This window comes from Toxotes jaculatrix, chromosome 18, assembly GCF_017976425.1.
Source record: "Toxotes jaculatrix isolate fToxJac2 chromosome 18, fToxJac2.pri, whole genome shotgun sequence".
NCBI classification, from domain to species: domain Eukaryota; kingdom Metazoa; phylum Chordata; class Actinopteri; family Toxotidae; genus Toxotes; species Toxotes jaculatrix.
Genome location: NC_054411.1, coordinates 2,837,443 through 2,859,345, shown reverse-complemented (window position 1 = coordinate 2,859,345; position 21,903 = coordinate 2,837,443). Strand labels below are relative to the sequence as shown.

Here is a 21,903-nt window from a genome sequence, read left to right as displayed (position 1 = left end):
TTTGCCCCGAACGATGTATTTTATTCCAATAAACGGTCCTGGCTAACAAACCGCTGCATTGTCTAATGAATTCTAATGAACTGTCTTTTAACTGTCTTTAATATTAGACGTTTGTAATAGTTTCTTTCTTGACACAGGTGCTGTTGAGACCGAGTGTTTTTGACCAATGGACAAAAGGAGGAACTGCAACACTACATTAGACATTTTGGCCAGCTGGGGGCAGCAGAAAGTTGTAACTTGTTAGCATGCAGTTGCCTGTTTATATATCTACCGTCTGGATAAAAATATTCCATCCACTTAATGATTTAAAACTTAATTCTTATTACTTCATGCTCCACCAATTTCACCAACTAGCTGCAAACTTTGTCATCTGTTGTTGGAATATTGTTTATAAGTGCTTTAGTAATAAGCACCGGTTATACCTGTAGTTTGTCTTTTTATTATGTCTGCCCTGACTGAGTGTTCACTGCCCTGATCATAGAGAGGAACTTCATTCAAACTAACACGTCAGTACTTTAAAAATAATATTGCATGATATTTTAATTATGACATTACGGAAAACATTATTATTGTCTGTTACGAAGCTTGTCTGAATGTAGTTTATTGTCGTACTGTGACATTATAATTATTATTTGTTTTTAATTACAAATACTAAATCTGGATGCGCAGGATCTGATTGGCTCGCTCTCCATGACGGGCCTTTCGGGGGCGGGACTTCTCGTAAACAGGAAGCGTGACGTAACATTTGTTTTGGAAGAACGAAGCAGGGATTCAGACGACGGAGGAATGGAGCAAAACGTTGAAGATTACAAGGTATTCACATTTTTAAAAAAGTTTTTTTTTTTTTACAGTAGTTTACCGGCAGTATTTCAGTATTTAAATGTGTAAATGTCGATGCCTTTCCCCACAATTCGGCTTTGATATGTTGGGTAGAACTACTCGAGCTCGCTGATAGTGTTAGCTGACGTTAACACTTTAAGCTAGGTATTGGTTCTCAATAATGTTCGATAAAATAGACCTGTCAGCTCCACGTTGTCATCTGGCTGACATGTAAAATGTTGGATAGCTAGCCGATAGCCGTGTCAACAACCATACAGGCTCGATAGCTTTATAGCTAAGTCAGCTGATACTTCTTCATCACAGCAAAGTCTACCTCAGTTGTTTTGTTTTTTTTTTTTGGTCGAGTTTTTCCTGTTGTTTCTGACCGAGTGACCTGGCAGACCCGGCACGCTGAAATCATGTGATGTTCCTCTGTCATTTACCAGCTGTCTGTTATCTGATCTCACTCACCTTCTACAGATACAAGTCTCTATTCAATGGACCCCTTTACCCCTGTACAGATTCCTCTGCTTTTAAATGAGCAGTGATCTCACAGTTTATGCAGTAAAGTTAAGAGGATTTAATTTGATGAATTCTAGGAGTTAAGCCGTATAACATAATATTGATAAAGGCCCAAGTCAATCGTTCCAAAATCAATTGTTTTGTTGAGTGGTTTAAGTCATTTTTTACTTAAAGTGGCAAAATCCAGCTTCACAATTTTATTTATTCCTTTATTTGATAAGAATTATTTGATAAGGATTTCTTCCTCCACAGCTGATTTTTGAGAAGGAGGGGGTGTACCTGCACACAAATGCCAAGAGGAGTAACCAGGACACCACCATCCCAGGGTTTATCCGCATTGTGGAGCGGGTAAGCGAAAATGTCTGAGTCTGGCCTGGTTCAAAGAGGGAAATCAGGGAAGCACTGGGGTAATTAAGCATGTCTTTGTTTTAGGCCGGGGTGCCAGCGCTAGAGTGGAGCCCACTGGAGGACGAGGGTCGTAGTGCCCCTGCTGTACTCTACTCCAAAAAGGTCGGTAATCATGTGTTTGCTACACATGAAAAAGACAAAATATTTGTATATTTTCTGATTCAAATGTAATGACCAACAATCCGCTGATCTTTTTACTGATTAGGATGGTGAAGGAGGGGAGGAGGATACAAAATTTGACCCTGGTTATGAGCCAGACTGGGCAGTTATCAGCACCGTGAAGAAAGATCGAGAGCACGTTCCAGTCAAAGAGTCAGGTGCAGTTTACACGTCTCTCACTTCGTGCAAAGTGTTATGTTAAGAAAGGATGCGTGAAACTAAATATCCCCTATTTCACCTGCAGGTCAGTGGTCGTTCTCTCTTCCTCTCTCAGAGCTGTACTCTCTTCGGAGGGCCCGGTTTTCCTTTGGTCGAAACTTTCTAGTGTTGACTAGCAGAGGAGGGCACCCACTTCCTCCTCTGCACTTCCACAGAGGAGGAACCAGGGAACTGCTTAAGGCTCTGCAACGTTACATCATCCTGGACCAGTAAGTATTATCACCGCAACCCCCAGCAGCAGTTAGTGTTAGAGCTCATTTCATTTCTTTAAACAGCTGTTGTACAGTTTCACACAGAGCTGTTTACATTTCTTTTGACACATCACATGACGGAAAAAACATCACAATGCTCCTGTTGTTATCATCAGGTCACCAGTTGACGGACGGCTCTTCCTTGCCTACCCACATGACTCAGGCGCTCTCTCCCAGTCCGTCGATAAGCTGCAGCTCTTTGATGATGGAGGGTCGGATCTGGTCTTGGTAATTTATTTTTATTTGTATTTAAACCCATAAGCGGAGCATCAATACAACTCTCACACATGTTCTACAAAAAGTGAGATGCTGATAACTGCCTGTACTTGAACAGAGATTTATCCAGGACCCCTACGCCACTACATTCGGTGGATTCTCCAAAGTCACTAATTTCTTCAGGGCAGCACTCCGACCTCCAGAGTCCCCCATCCACATGCGTTCTGCTCAGGATCCTAGCTTGCCCCCCCAGTCTGATGAAGAGCCTGAATTTGAACTCATCACCTGTGTAAGACAAAGACACTAAAAGAAGCATTTAGGACAGATATTAATGTGTAGAGATTACAGATGGTTAAACAGGTCAAAAGAGACATTCATCGATTGTTTACGTTTTTCCATCAAGGGGGCAGAGCTCGGTCCCAGACCGGACGTAACCAGGGGACAACCTCTGGACAAATGGGAGACGTTTCTGGACGCTGAGGGGCGCGTGAAGAACCCAGAAAAAATCAAAGAGCTCGTGTTCAGAGGGGTGAGACTGTAAATACAGTGACAGTATACATATCTTTTATCTGGAAGACACCTCCTGTTTATGTCTTTCGACCAGATTTGCAGTTTTTAATACTGTTATTGTCTCTTGTAGGGCATCGTGCCCTCACTAAGGAGGGACCTCTGGAAGTTCCTCCTGGGCTTTTATCCATGGAACAGCACCGCTAAAGAACGGGAGGACATTCTGCGGGTTAAAACGTTTGTGTTTTTATTACTTTGCATCTTTTTGATGGTTTGACCTTTTGGAAAGTACTTCTGTTTACAGATACGCATATATTCCCCAAAAATGTCCAGCCCTTCCTTGAAGGTAGTGAACCACTCTGTGTCTGCAGGGATGAGTATTTCAGAATGAAGGTGCAGTGGAAGTCCGTCAGCGAAGAGCAGGAGATGAGGAACTCCCTCCTCAGAGGCTACAGAAGCCTGATAGGTCAGTTCTGCAATCCGTCCAAAAAAAAACAGAGGGTCTATTCTTCATCATACCAGTCAGCTGCCAGTGAGAGCTGCAGTTGATGCTGAAGCTGAACTGTCTTTGTTTTTTTGTGACAGAGAGAGATGTCAACAGGACAGACAGACACAATACGTTCTTCTCTGGGAACGATAATCCAGGACTGACTCTGCTTCATGATGTGCTGATGACATACTGCATGTACAACTTTGATCTTGGTAGGTTCTGGAGTATGAGGTAGAGACAGAAGAGCCAGACAAACTGTGTTCTGGTAGCAGTGAAGGCCTATGAACTTCACAAACTTAAAATATTTCTACACTGGGAAACATTTCTCGTTCCTGAAAAGGTTGATTTTACACCTCAGTTCCTGCAGTCAAACTGGATGTAGATTTAATGTTTGTTTGCTAATGACAGCAGCAGGGTGTTTTAGATCATATGATTTGCTAATCACAGGTATCACGTCCCTCTGACACTTGCTTTTGTTCCTTTTCCCTCCGTCCAGGTTATGTGCAGGGGATGAGTGATCTCCTTTCTCCCCTCCTGTTCGTCACCCAGAATGAGGTGGAGTCCTTCTGGTGTCTGACAGGCTTCATGGAGCTGGTGGTTAGTAGGAATATTTCTCTTGGTTGTTCTCCCTTAAATGCAGTCCTTATTGTTGCCGTGATGAACTAATGCTTCATTAGCTGTTCTGGCAGAAAAGAAAACAGAGTACACGTTGTTATTCTTGTGGATCAGGTGTCTTTCTCTGTGATCTTTGTTAAAGTTTCAGACTCAGTGGGTCGTATAAACGGCAGTGTTTTTTAAAAGCACAGACTTACTGGTGACTAACTGGCCCCATCCTGTTTTCCTCTCTGCAGCACCAGAACTTTGAAGAGTCTCAGGAGGCCATGAAGCAGCAGCTCCTTCAGCTCAGTATCCTGCTGAAGGCTCTGGACCCCGAGCTGTGTGACTTTCTGGGTTAGTCAGCCAATATTCATGCACACAGACTGGATTCGATTAAAATAAACCCTAACAGGCCCTGAGGCAAAGCTGGGCTCTTGTAGCAGAAGTTATAAGGATAAAGCAATGAAAAGTAGGCCAGAAACAAAAATAAAACAAATAAGAGGCTTTTTTTCTAAATGCAGCCTCTGTTAGTTCTGTATGAAATCGTCAGTAGATGGGGTTCACACCAGGTAAATATACATGAAACTCTTTGTTAAATGAGAGAAAGTGATTAACTGGAATTCATGAATTTCAGTGACAGGGATACAGGGAGGTAAAATGTGCTTGACTCTTGATATTACTCATTTATGAAGGGCTCCTTCTTCATCTTCTTCTTCTTTTTTTTGTTCGTATCTAAATCAGACTCTCAGGACAGCGGCTCGCTCTGCTTCTGTTTCCGCTGGCTGCTCATCTGGTTCAAGAGAGAGTTTTCCTTCGAGGACATCCTCACTTTGTGGGAGGCGAGTGCACAACAGCTACGTTAACTTCTATACGTGAATATTTTTATGATGCTGAAACGAAGTGCAGCCAGTGAGATCTTCATATCAGGGTGTGACAGTTAACACAACTTCACTTTAAAAATGTTTGACATTCATTGAGGTGTATTTTTGATTAAAAAAAAAACGTTTTATTTTGAAACTTAAAGCTGCTCTGTTTTTTTCCATGTAATTGAAAACATACTGCAGTGTTACACGGTATCTTATCTAGCAGAATGACTTTGTTTTGTAACATCCTGATTTCTGCCTCAGGTCCTGTGGACTCGACTTCCATGTGACAACTTCCACCTGCTGATCGCCTGTTCAATCCTGGAGTCCCAGAGAGGCGAGCTGATTGGCTCAGACCACGACTTCAACACTATTCTGAAGGTGCGTACTGCTCGTGTGTTTGGTTATGACTTCGGTTACTTTGTCTGTCAACATACACATTTTCATCCGTGGGGTAATTTTGTTTGTTGCGGCTGATCTGCAGCACATTAATGAGCTGACGATGAAGTTGGATCTGCAGAGCGTTCTACGCGGAGCGGAGGCCATCTACCTGCAGCTGATTCAGTGCAAGGTAAGAAGCTTCATGTGCCAGTGAACACCTCACAGTCCTGCGTGGAGTCGCTGGAATATCTCAGCCTGTGTTCTGACATGATGTTGCTGTTTTTGTTAAAATGGGAAAGAGACAAAAGTCTGGTTATTGTGTATTTTTAAATCCACATCAAAATGTCTCGAGGTCTTCAGGGTCGTTCATACCTCTGCACCACTGGTTTCTAACCTGGAGGTTGGGACCCCAGAAGGGATTGAAACAGAAGTCTGACACAGGATGATCAAAACTTGCTTGTCAATGCTTCTTCTCCCCCCCTTCACCTCCTCTCCTCCTCTGCCCTCCCCAGGAGCTTCCCCTGAAGGTACAGCAGGTTCTGGGTCTCTACGTTCCCTCCAGCTCTGAGGAGGAGAGCTCGGACTCCCAGGCCAGTGAGACTCAACGCCTGCTCAGCCAAACCCAGGCAGGAGCTGCCTCTTCTAGTTCAGCACGTGGTTCCACTTATCCTTAAATCTGCAGGTCAGCTGGTGGACTGACCATCACTAAGACATATACTGAGAATATATATATATATGAAGAAATATATATACTGTAAATGACCTAATGAGAAGCAATGAAGACTGTGGTGAAGACTGTTGTTACAGTTTGTCAGAGGCAGGGGGCACTGTTGAGGTATTTTAATTTTAATGTACCCCTGAATGTTACAGATGTTGAAACACAACAGCCGTAGCTCTCTTTCTTTACGTACGTTGTCCTCCTCCTTTTGGCAGGACAGCTTGTCACTTGTTTACATATCCCGTGTCCCTGCCATCCTTTCCTCTCTCCATCTCTCCATCCTCCTTTTGATGCTGCTGTTTTATCTTTCCACGACTTATTTAATTACTGTGTTCTTCTCAACTCGTCATCTTTTGTTTCAGCGTGCTTTCAGTGCATTTCGTTGAGTTTGGTTTAGAATTCCCTGCCGTCCCCTCGCCACTGTTCCTGAAAAGGGAAGAAGATGCGGTATAAACTCACTGGCAGCACTGCGTTAGTACTGTATGATCTGTATGATGCCATTCCAGCCCTATGCAAAGTTTTTGCATGCCTTATAGTTTTCACATGTGGCGTGGTAATATTTTCAGCCTTGTAATTATCTGTATAATGTCATAACGTTTTCATCTGCTGATTATTACCAAATAAATGGTTGAATCTTAACGAAGCAGGGCGTTCAAACTGATCCTTTCCTCATCCTGAAGTACAATTCTGAGGTACTTTACTTGAGTATTTCCATTTTATGTAACTATATATTTCTACACCCCAACATTTCAGAGGCAAATATTGTACTTTTTACCCTATTGCATATGATTTGTGGGTTGGGCAATTCCACCAAAGAAACATTTCCCCTCTAAACCTCTGAGATGTTTTTATTTTAATAATTGTTTCGGGCCCAAAGAGTAAACATTATCCAATATTTTACAAAGAAAGAAAAGCAAAGATTAGAGAAAAGCCCAAAGAAGAAATGTAAATGTGTGTAGCAGAACTTTGTTTTTTCTTTTCTTCTTTCTTCACCCATTAATGTCGTGACCTCTCAGATTTATCTTGTGACCATTTGGAAGGACCCCACCCTTAGGCTGGGAACCACTGACGTAAACTATCTAACTCTATATGAAGTAATTCAAACGTTTTGCTTTTTATGTGTTTATTTTTTACAGGACTTTTATATGTGATGTAGTAAATTAGTACTGTTACTAGATAAATGTAAAGAATCTGCACTTTTTCCACCACTGACCATATGTAATCTGATCATATGTTTGAAGTAATGTTCAGGAATAAGAAGTACAATATTTCCCTCTGCAATGCAGCGCAGTAGAAGTAAGAGATAGAATAGAAATATTGAAGTGAAGTAAAATTACCTCAGAATTGTGGATCTGATTTGTATGAACTCATTTATTAAGACACAGATAAGAATTAAATACGATTGAAAGCCAAAGTGTGAATGACTTTTTCTCAGCGGCTGATAAAACTCAGACTTTTATATCATAAACAGCCAGAATCTCTCTGGTATGTTGGGATCAGGCCGATAAGCTGTAATGATTCCGGTGTAACAGTAACAACTGTTTGTTTATGTGGTGTCTTAACTTGTGAACTGGTTAAACTTTGCCCTCTCCCCTCTCCTCCCCCTCCGGCCAGCAGGTGTCTGTGCGAGGCGAATGGCTGAGGGGAAAATAGGACCTCTGTTCTCCACTGTCCTGGGAAATGAGCTGGAAAATGAGGGGCGGGGAACCACGCCCCCCTCTCAGGACCTGCTGCACTCCTCTTTTGGCTCGTCGCTGTCTTTTTCCCCCCTCGATCCATGTTGTTTGAATACAGCTGCGGTGTATGAATTTAGCAGGGTGCTTAAACAGGCCCGGCGGTCTGTCACTCTGTTTCTCATGTCCCCTCGTGTCCTCCCCCTCTCCTGACCTCACTTGACTGGCAGAGCCAAACTTACTCAGTCCTTCATTCAAACTCAATCTGCTTTCAGCTCTTCTCAAAGCCTGTTTTATAGGTGAAGGCCTTGTCGACAGCTTTAAACCCCATATTCTCTCACTAATGCTACAATCAGCCAAGTGTTGGAGGATTATGGGCTGTTCATGTTGTCATTATGCTGGGTGTCTTAGAAAAGCTGTTATCTGCAGCAGATGATGTGGCTGTACATCTACTCCCTGTGCTTGATGCTTGAGCCATGGGGTGGGATTAGTAAATCTAATAAATAAACATTATTATTGTCATTAAAGGGATGAAGAGGGATGTGGAGACGTTTTCTGTAAATCCAACCAAACTTATCTCATTTTTAAACCTTTTTATAAACAGTTCATTCATCTTTTTGGGCTGATTTACAACTTTCTAATGTGACTTCATTGGATTATTTTAAACAGGGTGAATTCTTCTGTTCTAGTCATTTTGAACACAGTAAAGTGCAAATAAGAGAATGGACACATGAATTCATAATGTCATCAGGTGATCGCTTGTTGGAGTGTGTGGGCGAAGTTTGTGTTTCAGAAACATCATGTGTTTCAGCTGTAATATTCAGAGTGTGACTGAAAGTTGTCCCTCACATCAGACTTGATAGATCCATGTCCTCTGAAGTTTTATTTCTTCATTAAAAAGTTTAAATTCCTTTTTTACCTTGCACACGTGATCACGAATCTGCTTTCTTGGTCATAGTCAGTGAAACTGGTCGTCACCTCCACCCTGAATAGAGCATGAATTATTGATGCTCAGCTGAAATCAAGTCCTGGTGATCACGGTGTCAGTGCGCCCGTCCATTTAACTCCTATTTGAAACACGAGCTGCCACTGAAACCTGAATGTGTGAAAAGCCACCTGTAATGACTGTGTCAAATACAATCTGTATTCTCCACTGGTGAGTGCGACCCCATTGTGACCGGCAGAGGAGTCCCCGGGGAGTGTGTGAAAAGTGTGTCTACCCCATGAATGTGTGAAGTGTGTGTGTGAGTGTGTGGAGCCAGCAGCAGGCAGAAGGCCAGGGGCTGTTGTCTGACACTGATTTGTAAAGGGAGACAATACGGCTCATTGACCTGCCCGGCTCCACTGTCTGTTGCACATACCTCGCCCTGCCCTCCCCGGTGGCTGCGCTGCTCTTTAAACACGAGCAGCAGATTGCCACAGGCTCAGGGAGGGGAGGCCGACGGGACACAGGTTGCTTTGACAATGAGAATCCTCAGAGAAAGAGAGAGAGAGAGAAAGAGAAAGAGAGGAGGCTCGGAGCCCAAACTTTGATGAACACATTTATAGAGAAAAAAAAAAAACTAAAATCCTTTCTCTTACTGCATCTTCCTCTCTCTCTGACTGGTATGTGGTAAGAAATAGAAGATAAATGCAGCAACATTTTTTTTTTGTTTTCACCCAGATATTTAATTTAGGGTGAAAAATACTTTGAAACTGAGTTTAGAGAAGTTGCTCCCAAACATTCAGGCTTGTAATTCTCTGAAAATGAAAATCAGTTTTCATCCCTTTATCACAAATTTGTTGATGGCAAACTAAAGAGTAAGGGAGCACGGCTGCAACTGATTATTTTCTTTATCAGTCAACTGGTGGATTATTTTCTTCCCATCAGTTGATTCATGTGTTTGTCTTCTTTGCATCCAGCACCTTCGTGTTTCAGGTCTCATGCTTGTAAGTTTTATTCTTTGGTTTATGAAAAGTCAGAAGACATGGGGGAAAAAAAGCGTCCAAAAAGTAAAGATATTTAATTCATTATGATAGAAGGCAAGAAAAAAGAGAGCAAATGTGCTGGAACCAGCAAATTTGGGTCACTCTTGCTTGAAAACATATTTTAACAGTTAATCTTAAGATTGATTAATTTTCTGTCAACTGAATAATTGATGATACTACTGATTAATTCAGCTCTAATTTCCTGAACAGTTTAATTTTGGTTATTTGGCCTGAGGAGCTAAAACTATTAAGTTTTTTTTTCTTCCTTTATCATCTCACATCTCTTCAGATTTATCTTATGACCCCACATCAGAACATGAAAATATTTATCTAGCATCAGGCAGGATTTAACATCTATCGTGCGTTTGACGTATTTCCTGCCTCCTCACGCTGTAAACAAACACCCTCATCCTTTTGTCATCCATTCCCATTGTCAGAGTCTGGAGATGACCTTTTCTCTCCTCTCTCTCTGCCTCTCACCCCTCGTAGCCTTTTCTTTTCCTCCCTTCTCTCTTTCACTGTCGAGGACAAGCTGTTGCTCTGTCCCTGCGGGCCACTCCCTCTCTTGTCTGCTCCTCTCTCCTCCTCCCTCCTCCTCCCCTGCCTCCCTCTTTCCCCTTGCTCTCCTTCTTTCTCCCTCTCCCCACCTGTTGAAGCGATTGTTGCACAGACCGTATTGTTGCCTTCTTCTTATTTTATGTCACTCACGAGGGTCCCCACCCCTTTCTGCAGTCCTTTTCCTTCCCTCTCAGCCACTCCCTCTCTCACCCTGCTGGGTATAAAGCTCAGTGCCGATAGTTGAGGGGTGATACTCAGCAGAGCACCACAGGACGACAAAGTCAAATTTCAGCACAGAAGAAGTCAGGATCTGCAGGGATTTCCAAGTTTTCATCTACCTGCACAGCAGCTCAGGTGACAGAGGGACAGTAGCTGCTGTGTTTCTTTCTCATCTGGACATAAGTTCATATTTTACCCATCAGGCAGTGCAGATGGACAGAAACATGTCTGTGTCTCTGTGGTGCGAGGAAGCAGAGGACGACCAGAGTCAGGACCAGGGCCAGACCGAGGCAGCAGCCCAGGGCCACATGGGGGGCTCGTCGCAGCTGCGAGCCGCCTGGGACCCGACCGTGTCGGGGCATCGTGTGATCCAGAGGCTGCTTCACGTGGAGGAGAGGTACATGCCCTCGATGCTCTACATCACCCTCATCCAGCGGGATCCAGAGCGCAGGGAGGAGCTCGCCAAGTGGACCCTGGAGGTATGAAACTCTCTCATGCTCCAGTTTCTCTATTTCCCTCCTGATGCTGAGTTACGTCATCGTGGCAGCTGTGATTTCAAACTCCTCCATGTCTTCTCTCCAGGTGTGCTGCGAGTGCGGCTGCGATGAGACGGTGTTTCCTCTGTCTGTCTCTCTGATGGACAGGTTCCTGTCTGCCTCTTTGTCTCTGCCTGTCTCACCGTACTGCCTGGCTGCTGGCTGCATCCTCATCGCCTCCAAACTCACAGAGTGTGACAACGTCACCGCGGACACTCTCTGTGCTGCAGCTGAGTACAGCTTCCAGCCTTCGACCCTGCGGGTGAGTCAGGCCTTTGGTCATTTTACAAACCTTACAGTCAAGGCTGCAGTGATGGATAAGAAAACATGTCACTCTGGACACCTTCTAACTCTGGGCCCTCAGTTAAAACAAAATAATCCTACTGAAGTTTCTTTGCAACTGAATGCAGCCTTTCAGACCAAGAGAGGACATTTAAGCTCACAATATTATAACAAACAAGACCTTTTCATATAACATCATACAACTCCACATTTTACCATCACTCAATCCTTTCTGACGTTTAAATGCACCTGTTCCCTCCATCAGGAAATGGAGCGTGTCATCCTCGCCACCCTCCGATGGGACACAGCGGCAGTGACTCCTCAGGACTTCCTGCCACATTTTCTTGCCTCCGTGGAGCAGAGGGGAGACAGAGACAGTGGCGAGGCTGAGGAGGAGCCACTCTCCACCCTGCGGCGGCACAGCGACACGCTGGCTGCCATGTGTGTCTGCGACTCACGGTTTCTGGGAGCACCACCGTCGCTTGTTGCTGCAGCATCACTGAACTGTGCACTGCGAGGTCTGGGCAACAAGGGGCCCTCTCAGCTGGCCCTCATGAGTGAAGCACTGGCAGAGCTGTGCCAGACTGACCTGGTGAGTATACGTAGAGTGGAGTATGGGGCTGCACATAGGCCAGTCTCCCTGATTTGATTTAAATGTTTAGAGTTTTAGAGTTTTAGAATTTTTATTTTTGGCAGACAATGAACGCTTGTGTTTTGAGGGACCTGTTTGCTTCACAGTGTTGTCAGCTGCAGGAAGAAACTTGCATCTATGACAGAAATTATTAATTTCCTCTGTCATTCATTTCCAGGTTGTGCTGCAGTGCTACAGCGAGATGATCGAATATGCCCTCCGCCAGCGGCTGAGGAGTGGGCTTCAGCAGGGCCCCACGGAGAAGGATGAGGAGGTGGAGAACGAAAGGCCCGGGACGCCGACTGACATGAGAGAGATTGATTTCTAAACACTGAATCAGCCGTTGCATTGAAAGTGTAAATCAATCAAAACCCTTCAAGTTCATCAGTCAAACTGATATAAATTGAAAATGACCTCAAAAATGCTCAGACATGGTTTTATATATTTTGAAATTATTATTATTGAATGACTGCTAATTTATTTTTTACTATATTTATTTGTGAACAATTTTCCGTGTGTTTTCCGTGTGCCATATTTTATTATCTATTTCTATTAATTTTATTGTAGGTCTAGATTTTATTTTGATGCATAATATTTATACCTTTAATTTATTATCACGTGCAATTGTTGATTCTTTTGATGTTAATTTATTTCCATATGCCATGATTTTGTGTTTGTGTGCTGAATTAAATATACAACAGATCTATTTTTCAAACAATTAAAAACTTTTGTACATAGTTTGTGTCTATGCATTATCTATAAACGGGATGATGATGCCTTCAAGTACCAGTGTGCTAAAAAATACAAAAAAAAAGAGAAATAAATACACGCTGTTATAATTTCTGACGGTCCTTGAAGGCAGCATGAAGGTCCGGCGTCATGACGTAAAATTTCCCCGACGCAAACACAGATCGTGCTTTGAGCGTTGGATCAGAAATTAAGAATATACCAGCTGTGAGTAACTACCTGTTTAAAGACATTTCTCTGTCGAGACAAATTTAAATCAAGGTTTCTCTGTCAGCGGAGTTTAAAGGAAGAATTCACTGGCATTCGTCAGATAAAGGAGGAACAGCACAGGAAGGAGTGTGCTAGATGTTTCCATAGCTTACGACAGTGGTAATGGATAACTAGCACCTGTAATATCACCGTTAAAATTACCTGTAAAGGCAGAATAGTGTTTAAAATCTTGTAAAAATCAAACGTTAATTCACATATACAGTAGGTTTAATCTCACTTGGTGGTTACAGCCATTAAAACATCAGTTTCTGTCTTGGATTGTAATCACTTTAACGCATCCCTGTTGTCCTTCGTCAAGCTAGCTAGCTAACTAGCTACAAACTCGAACAATGCTATTAAAAACTAATATCCTATTTAAATCGTATTAAACTCTTCCGCTTAGTACTTATTGCTTCCCGTGTTAATTATATCCTGTTATTTCAACTCGTAAAAGATGTTTTCGTGGTCAAAATGGATTGTTACGCCAAACTCCACTTAAGAAATGAAATATTACAGTTGCCTCGCAGCGGTGAATAAACACACGTCCAAACATGTTTAATCGTTAGACCTTTTATAAATCTCTAAAGTCTCATGGTAAATTCGTCATACAATTTACATACCAGTCGACAACCATTTACACAAAATTTGACTTGGCTCAATCACACATATTGGTATCAGTGAATACATTTACATTTAGGGCTATTCAGGTTGCGATTGGGGTTTTGGCTGGTATCCATATTGTTATCCGGGTTTCTGTGGTGTGCTGTTAGCCCGGGTGTGCTTTGGACTTAGACTGTAGAAAAATATGACTTTGAGCGTCTTTTGTCATTTGTTACTGGTGGAAAATATGTAAACAGCAAATCCAACAGAGTTCAAATGTTAAAAGTTTCTCACGCTCCTCTGCCTTCTTTGTTTCTTTTGAAGGAGGATGAACCTGAAACCTGGCTGGCTGCTGCTTCTCTCCTTCTCTGCCGCGGTCTGGTCAGTGCCTATTGATCGCGATGGAGGAAACCAAGAAGTTAAACAGGAAGTGCAGGAGGAGAATGCGGTAACTGTCTCATTTCACATTCTCTTGTGTTTTTTTTTTTCTTTTAGCATTTGACATATGAAATTTAGCTGAGATTCAGTTTGGTGTGGATAACCTTCCCTTTACAACACACTGTTGCAGGACACAGGCTTGTACTACGACAGGTATCTCAGAGAGGTGATCGAGGTTTTGGAAACAGACCCTCACTTCAGAGAGAAACTGCAGACAGCAAACACAGAGGACATTAAGGTTAGCATCCATCTCTTACTGTTTCTCTCTTCATTCTCACATGCAGAGTTTCCTTGTTTACCTTTTAACAGGCCCTGAGAGGCTCTGACATTTGATTTGTTCTCCTCACCTGGATGTATTGTGTTCTCCGTCAGAACGGTCGTCTCAGTAAAGAGCTGGATCTGGTCAGTCACCATGTCAGGACTCGCTTGGATGAGCTGAAGCGTCAGGAGGTTTCTCGTCTCAGGATGCTGCTGAAGGCCAAACTGGACAGCACCAACACACAGAGTGAGTGGACGTGTTTTCCTCTAGGCCACTGAGGAGAGAGTGTGCACATTTGCATCAGATTTACATTTCATTAAAGATCCCCAGTGGAAAATTGGGTCAGTAAATGATACGGATTAACTGGAATAACTTTTTAAATAAGTTGTTCCAATTTTCTTGTTTCTTGTTTCTTTCCTTGTTTGGCTTAATTTACTCAGCAGGTAAAACCAAAGAGCTTTGACATGTTGTCGTATTTATTTCATGTGCCTGGATACGGATCACAATATTTATAAGCAGAGCAGATGTATGAACATAGCCTCCACACTGAGATGTTTTCAGTCGTATGTACAGAACATGAAGGAAGTTGTGTGTGTCCAAAGTTCAGCATGTGATTGGTGATTTGTGTATTTGCTGTGCAGGTCTGCAGATGGACCACGCCTCCCTGCTGAAGCAGTTTGAACATCTGGATCCACACAATCAAAACACATTTGAGGCCAAAGACCTTGAGCTGCTAATCTCGACAGTAAGATCCTGCAGCGATGTGAGAAGACAGCTGGGTCTTCATTCATGTGTTCTGATCAGATTTTAACGGAGCGTGGAGAAGTGACACATTCCAGCAGAATCATAATCACACTGAGGCACACAGTGGCAGATCTGTCACCGCAGTTTTGCTTTGACCCCACCGCTTGATGCCGAGCCTCAAAGGTGATGATTTTTTTTTCTCTTTGTCTAGGCCACCAAGGACCTGGAGAACTACGACGCAGAGAGACACGAGGAGTTCAAGCGTTATGAGATGCTAAAGGAGCACGAGAGGCGGGAGTACCTGAAGGGCCTGGACCAGGAGAAGAGGGAGAAAGAAGAGAAGAGAATGCAGGAACTGAAAGAAAAACACCGCCAGCACCCCAAAGTCAATGCTCCGGTGGGCGACAGATGCATCTGTGTTTATTACCTGCAGAAACAGGTGGAGGTGAACCAGGCTTTCTTACGTTTTCCCTCTTTCTGCTGCGTTTTGCCACTTTCAGGGTAGTAAAGCTCAGCTGCGGGAAGTCTGGGAGGAGACGGACGGACTGGACCCACAAGAGTTCAACCCTAAAACCTTTTTCAAACTGCATGGTGGGTAACAACGCTTCCCTTTTCAACCCCTGTTCTTTTTCATACTGATGAGTTTGGTATAAATACATTCATCTTGCTTCTCTGCCCTGTTTAGATACAAATGAAGATGGAGTTTTAGATGAGCAGGAGCTGGAGGCTCTCTTCACTAAGGAGGTAGGAAACCCTGCGGTACATCATGGCTGCTTCACTTCAGATTTGATTTAGGTAAAACCGAAAGTTTTACTGGTTCAGTTTTCACAGTGAAAACTCAGATGAAACCCCTTAACAGATGTGGACGATCATCAGTTCAGCTGTTTTGTTCATGTTCAGCTCACTTTTAGAAAATAACCTGACAGAGTTATGCACAGCATCTCTGTGGCACCTAACATCTGCTCACTCCCCTGCTGCAGCTGGAGAAGGTCTACGACCCAAAGAACGAGGAGGACGATATGATGGAGATGGAGGAGGAAAGACTGAGGATGAGGGAGCATATCATGAACAACGTGAGTCTTCGTTATTTACTTTGATCTCCCTGCACTTGTTTTCATCGTATCCCGTCAGTCAGTCTTCACCTTCTTCTCTGCTTTGCTTTGACTGAGGTGTTTTGCGTTTCGGTGTTTAAAGGTGGATACAAACAAGGACCGGCTCGTCAGCCTGGAGGAGTTCCTCAAATCCACCGAGAAGAAGGAGTTCAATAATCCCAAAGAGTGGGAGGTAAAGAGCCCAGAGGTGGCCTGACGGGCGGGGAAGCGGGTGGGAGTTTGGATGGTCTGCGGTTCAAATCCCAGCACAAGCTGGGAACATGTGGGTGGTGAAGTTAAATGGGCAGTGCTGTCCTTTCCCCGATGAAGCCGTGCACCTGGAGCGGCTCCCACGAGTGACTGCTGTGAACAGGCGTTAGTGTAGTGTTTTGTTCAGCCACTGTTGGTTAAATAAGGGCCTGTACCGAGGTGTCGACAGTGTTATACCACATCCATATTAACTTGAGAAGTGCTGAAAAAAAAAAAAAACACTGCAGACATGTTCGCCTGAGTCAGAGACTGATTTCTGTCCTGACGATAAGAAAAAGCCTTCAGCTGAAGGATGTTTCAAATACCATAAATGTGCATCTTTATAAGGACAAGGAGCCAAACTGTTGACAGAAGGTTCACATTATGTAGTGATGTACATTTACTGAAGTACCAGTTTGAGGTGCTGCAGTATTTTGATTTTCCAGAAACAAAAGTACTCACAAGGGTAGTTTTTTTATGGTTACATGTTTCTAATACTTGTTTACTTTTACTTAAGTTATATTTTCAATGCAACACTTTAATGGAACATTTTTATACTGCAGTACTTTTACTTGACTGACAGGATGTAATATGCAGCTGCAAACATTTCTCCCAAAACTGAATCTGAAGTCAGTTCTACTGCAGCTGCTTGATAATAACTTTAACTCCAGACTGTAGCTGCAGTCTCGTTACACTGCAGTTAAATTAGCCTCTGTTTAAATAGGGAAGAGAGAAATACCTTTATTATCATCCAGAATATAAGTAGATTATATGTACATATAAATAGATTACATCTGATCTCATACTTTTTTAATTTTGCTTTGTCAGAATGTGAAGTAATAAACATGGTAACTGTCACCAGCCGCAGATCCAAACCTGCCCCACATCAGTTTTCAGTCTCTACAGAACCATGACATGTTAACATTAGTGCCCTCTCTCCAGACTCTGGACGCCAAGCCGGTGTACACGGAGGAGGAGCTCCAGCGATTTGAGGCCGAGCTCCGGGACAAAGAAGAGGAGCTGAGGAGGAGGGCGGAGACTCTGCGTCAGGAGCAGGAGCTGCTGAAGGAGAGAGGCAAAGCGCTGGAGGCCCAGAAGAGAGAGTACCAGCAGGTAACCGTCGCACTGCGTCCCATATGGATTCATATGGGATCAAAATTAAATTACATAAAGTCAATAACCAATTTACAGCCTGTAATAACACAGTGACATGCTCAGATGGTCATTCAGGTTTTTTTTTTAATTCAGGCAGTATTAGAGATGTCCCAGAGACAGAAGGAACAGCAGGCAGCAGCCGGGCAGCCTCCTGCAGGTCCTAATGGAGAACTACGGTTTCAGCCAGAGACACATAAACCTGAAGATAAAAGTAAACAAACACAGATATGACATATGTGATGTCGTCGGTGTGGATTTGTGTTGGTAGAGTTTTCAGTAAGAGAATGTTCCTCTTCTCTTTCACAGAGGCAAAAGCCCCAGATGATCACGAAGGCGAAGCCCAGAATAATCTGCCTGCTGAGCCTCCACAGAATCTGCCTTTACACACTTAATGCACCACGCTCTGACAGCCTTACTCACACACACACACTCACACACACACACACACTCACACACACATATATTCTGATTTGCACTGACACAGATATCCAGATGGGTTCTGCAAACTGAATTATGTGAACTGTTCGTATAAATTCCGACAGACTTGGCTCGTGAATCATGACACGTTGTACCGTGTGTTCATTTCTGTGGACGTTACATTAGACTAAAGAACTCAAAACAACAGATATCTCATGTATGTATTTTCAGAAATCTTCCATTACTGTGAAGTTTTCATTCACGCAGGAGATTAAGTGTAAAACCACAAACACCTTCAAATAAAATCTTAATTTAAAACCTCTAAACTAGGCCGTGTTTATTAAAGTGATGCTGCTTGATATCGTGTTCTTGGAGAACAACTTTTATCTAGACCAGTTTCAAGAAACTCTGCTCTACATCACAGGTAAAGGATAAATAAAAAATAAATACATGAACAATATTATGATCTACAATAATAATAAATATACAAACTGTGTAAGAAACCTAAAGAGAAGTGTGAGAGTGTCCTGAGTGTGAAAGCTGGATGTGTGTGTACATTCACCAGTTTCATCTGTTCAGATGTGTTTTTCTGAGCCCTTCCTCCTCCTCCTCCTCCTCCTCCTCCTCCTCCTCCTCTTCCTCTGGGTCACCGAGTGTCTCAGCAGACTCTGGGCCTGTTGTCCACCGTCATGGCCCCCTGGGGACCTGCTGCTTCCTTGTTGTTGTCCTCCTGGCGAGTTGCTTCCCTGGCCACCGCTCGGTGCATTCCTATCAGCATTCCTCTGACCCGCTGATCTCTGGTGACCCTGTGTGCCCCCCCCCCGCTCCCGGTGTCCATGCAGCTGCCTCCTGTCACTCAGCGCTGTCACATCAGCCAAATGAAGACGTCCTAAGGAAGCTGCCTGGATCATGAAGTAAGTATTATTCAATCTGTGGGACACAGCAGAGCACAGTTACTCTTTGAAATTGTCCAGTAATATAGAGACAAATATAGTTTAGACTCCATCTGATTATTGAATAATTATGCTGATCATTGATGCACAGATATGTTTTTGTTTTATACACAGTAGCTGAAATTCTCTCTGCCCACATTAGCCGTTATCAGTTCCAAAATGCATCACAATTCAAGTGTTTTTAAGACGACAATCTCCCATTCTATTCCCAGTTTCACTGCTGTGGTAAACTCACTGTGTAAAACTCACATCAGTCAGTGCTGAAGACACAGAAACTGAAATACAGATACACTTTCTTTCTTTCTTTATTTTCAGTATTCATCTTCAGTTTATGTTTGGTAAATGATTTATACATTTTGCTGTGGACATGAAAATGGAAACTGGTCTGAAAATTATTTATAATTTACATAAAAATAACATCGGTTTTCTTTCTTCTTCTCTGAGAAACATGCCACTTTGGATCTGACCCATTACACTTTGTGGTGTCCTGTAAGACCATGCAGGGCGATCATACTGTATTTGTATGAATGACATAATAAAAACTCCATTCATTCAGTAGTGACTCTGTTTTAGGAGCTGGAGCTCAGACGTGGCCGTCAGCCCTCAGACTGAGACTCTCCTCTTCTTCTTTTTTTCTTTGAGATCTTGTCCTTCTCTCTCTCTTTCTTTCCCCATCTCTCCCAAAATATTTTTATATGTAAAATTTAATTTGCCTGTCCTCTACATCAACCTCTCTGAGCAGGACATTACGTCACCCCCCACCCCACCCCTTTGGAGTTTAACACCCGCCTCCCATGAGCTCTCTGATTGGCTGAGGGACCGAGCCTTTCTTGACCGGTGATGGTGATTGGTAAGTTCTCACTGACATGCCTGTCAATCTTCTGACACCAGCAGCGGGTGATTCAATCACGGGGAAGAAATTTGTCTCAATTATTTTAATTTATTCGATGAAACTAATTTAATCCTTAAAATGAGCCTCAACAAACCTCCACAACACCTGAGCTTATGTAAACTTTTCAAGTAAAGTCAGATTAACGGTCATTTTAACGTCCTTTGTTTCTGACTGCGACCTTTTAAAAATTCCTCTCAACCTTCAATATTACAAATAAAGTGCCTCCATGATTGTTGCCTTAAATTTAGACGTTTAGCTCAAAGCCCTCTGGTCCTGGTACACTGCAGTTCTCCCGTTCAGGCGCCAGAGGGCGCAATTGTTTAATTATTTTAAGTTTCATCCAGCACACGGTGAGAATACACTGAGAAATGAGCTGCTCTGATGGTGTTCGCCGGTTTTCTGTGTAAAGGCAGGAAAAAAAAACCCGTAACAAAGTGCAGTCAGAGGTGACAGTGAGGATGTGACCGGGGGGGGGGGGGGGGTTACATGGTGAAAGCCGGTGGAGGTTTGTTTCTTTAAGACCCAGCATCCTTCAGGGAAGAAGGAGACGAGGAGGGACGAGAGGAGGTCGTCAAGGTCCACAGAAACATCAGGTACAGAAGCGGAAGCGCAGTTTTTGTTTTCACAATAAAGTGTCAACCGGTCTGCCTCTTCAAATATTACCCTCTTTAAATAAGTAGTTTGTCAGTCCCTAATCTTTTTGTTTGTTTGTTTTCAAAAGAAATTACATGATAGTATAAAGATATAAGTATCAAGATTCAAAGCTTTTATTTGTCACGTTTATACACTGTGTAGTTAGTGCAGGGTGGCATATATAATAATAAGGCACATATAATGAATGAATGAAAGTTATGAATACATGTAATGTGGTTATTAAACTGTTGAACTGTGTGTTATCCCACTCTCTGTTTGGATTCCTCATAATCCTGCTTGTTTCTCTTTGGTGTGAACAGCTGTTCCACTCTCGCACGTTATATTCTGAAAGTCCTGACCGGATGTTGGCCGTGTTTCCTGCGCGCACCTTGACACAGCGGTGAGCCGAACCGTCGCTCCCTCAGCAGAGAGAGAGGGAGGGGATGGGGCAGGCTGGTAACCGGGCTGTAACGGGGATAACCTGCAGCCTCCGTCTCTCGGATGCTCTGATGGAGTGAACCGGCCAACGATGCGCGTTTATTTCCCTTCTCTGTCGATCATGGAAAGGGTAAGACGCTCAAAATGCTCGGTGGCGGCTGAAATCCACGGCGGTTTACGGCGCACAGATCTACCCGTCCAGCTGTTTTTATGGGTGGGAGGGGGGCAGGGTGGTGGTGGTGGTGTGTGTGTGTGTGGAGGGGGGGCAATGGGGTGTTGATAGGAAATAGACGCCTTGCAGGCGGAATAAAGCCAAAGCGGCGCACCGTTTTCTGGAATTAAGGTTCATCATGTCACATAAAAATTAGCCAATTGCGTAATATCCTGTGATTTGATCTGTTAATTAGGCCTACATCATTACAGGATGATTGGCACCTCCCACCATGATGTGAAAGCGGTGCGAGGCTATCTGTGCAGCCTGAGATACACTTTGAAAAATGGCTGTTTTCCCCCATTTAGACCGTTTATTTTGTTAAGACAGCAATTCGTTTCCCGTCCGAGGATAATGAGCCTCCTGATTCGTCAGAATATTTTTACAGATGGTTCGCGGAGCCGTAGAAAAGAAGCCTATTTCCTCCTGGATACAGCCCATAATTACAATTCATGATGACACCCTTTTTTTTTTTTTTTTTTTTTTAAACATCAATGTTAGAAACAGCGCCGCGTCTTTCTCCCATCTAAAGGCCTGATAATTGTTCTGGAGTCGCGTTACGGCGTTTCGTGGGCTGCTGAGGTAAAAGCTGCCATCCACGACTCATTTCCGTAACATCATGCGCATTCATTATTACCATTATGGCTGTGGACGCTCGGGTACATAAAGCCGAGACACGCACTGATGGATGAATTACTCCAGACGCTGAGTATCGCGATGCCGCTGTGTGTGTGTGTGTGAGAGAGAGTGTGAGAGAGAGAGAGAGAGAGAGACATCGCTGCTGCAACAGCAACGGTTATTCTGTCTGTG

General features: G+C 43.4%; 3 protein-coding genes across 4 annotated transcripts; all 3 read left to right on the top strand.

Moving 5' to 3' along the window:
- Positions 1-675: 675 nt before the first annotated feature.
- tbc1d17 (TBC1 domain family, member 17) lies at positions 676-6,789 on the top strand. Its single transcript, XM_041063339.1, has 17 exons — positions 676-813; positions 1,594-1,689; positions 1,774-1,851; positions 1,955-2,066; positions 2,153-2,336; positions 2,495-2,606; positions 2,713-2,883; positions 2,998-3,123; positions 3,235-3,338; positions 3,473-3,567; positions 3,687-3,803; positions 4,088-4,188; positions 4,443-4,542; positions 4,930-5,027; positions 5,316-5,432; positions 5,536-5,622; positions 5,945-6,789. The coding sequence occupies exons 1-17, from the start codon at positions 691-693 to the stop codon at positions 6,104-6,106; spliced, it is 1,983 nt and encodes a 660-aa protein (XP_040919273.1). The 5' UTR covers positions 676-690; the 3' UTR covers positions 6,107-6,789.
- Positions 6,790-10,780: 3,991 nt separating this feature from the next.
- On the top strand, positions 10,781-12,345 carry ccndx (cyclin Dx). Its single transcript, XM_041063519.1, has 4 exons — positions 10,781-11,047; positions 11,151-11,366; positions 11,652-11,978; positions 12,196-12,345. The coding sequence occupies exons 1-4, from the start codon at positions 10,781-10,783 to the stop codon at positions 12,343-12,345; spliced, it is 960 nt and encodes a 319-aa protein (XP_040919453.1).
- A 529-nt stretch (positions 12,346-12,874) lies between these two features.
- Positions 12,875-18,292, top strand: nucb1 (nucleobindin 1). Of its 2 annotated transcripts, none has more exons than XM_041063516.1 (13): positions 12,875-12,971; positions 13,938-14,061; positions 14,182-14,289; positions 14,424-14,556; positions 14,952-15,055; positions 15,266-15,451; positions 15,555-15,645; positions 15,740-15,798; positions 16,035-16,127; positions 16,249-16,338; positions 17,337-17,507; positions 17,643-17,760; positions 17,856-18,292. In XM_041063516.1, exons 2-13 carry the CDS (start codon positions 13,942-13,944, stop codon positions 17,939-17,941), a joined length of 1,359 nt encoding a protein of 452 aa, XP_040919450.1. In that variant the 5' UTR covers positions 12,875-12,971; positions 13,938-13,941; the 3' UTR covers positions 17,942-18,292. The 2 variants fall into 2 exon arrangements, with proteins under 2 accessions (XP_040919450.1, XP_040919452.1); XM_041063518.1 differs by lacking the exon at positions 12,875-12,971 and adding an exon at positions 12,987-13,098 and having other exon boundaries at positions 13,936-14,061.
- Positions 18,293-21,903: the final 3,611 nt, after the last annotated feature.

What these genes read in the sequence shown, in the direction of transcription:
- ccndx (XM_041063519.1), top strand. Translation starts at nt 10,781, where the DNA reads ATGGACAGAAACATGTCTGTGTCTCTGTGGTGCGAGGAAGCAGAGGAC. An exon ending in TCCAGCCTTCGACCCTGCGG is followed by an intron (nt 11,367 to 11,651) that starts GTGAGTCAGGCC and finishes TCCCTCCATCAG; the next exon opens with GAAATGGAGCGTGTCATCCT. An exon ending in AGCTGTGCCAGACTGACCTG is followed by an intron (nt 11,979 to 12,195) that starts GTGAGTATACGT and finishes ATTCATTTCCAG; the next exon opens with GTTGTGCTGCAGTGCTACAG.
- tbc1d17 (XM_041063339.1), top strand. Translation starts at nt 691, where the DNA reads ATGACGGGCCTTTCGGGGGCGGGACTTCTCGTAAACAGGAAGCGTGAC. An exon ending in AAAACGTTGAAGATTACAAG is followed by an intron (nt 814 to 1,593) that starts GTATTCACATTT and finishes CTTCCTCCACAG; the next exon opens with CTGATTTTTGAGAAGGAGGG. An exon ending in CAGGCTTCATGGAGCTGGTG is followed by an intron (nt 4,189 to 4,442) that starts GTTAGTAGGAAT and finishes TCCTCTCTGCAG; the next exon opens with CACCAGAACTTTGAAGAGTC.
- nucb1 (XM_041063516.1), top strand. Translation starts at nt 13,942, where the DNA reads ATGAACCTGAAACCTGGCTGGCTGCTGCTTCTCTCCTTCTCTGCCGCG. An exon ending in TTGAGCTGCTAATCTCGACA is followed by an intron (nt 15,056 to 15,265) that starts GTAAGATCCTGC and finishes CTCTTTGTCTAG; the next exon opens with GCCACCAAGGACCTGGAGAA. An exon ending in ACCCCAAAGTCAATGCTCCG is followed by an intron (nt 15,452 to 15,554) that starts GTGGGCGACAGA and finishes TGCCACTTTCAG; the next exon opens with GGTAGTAAAGCTCAGCTGCG.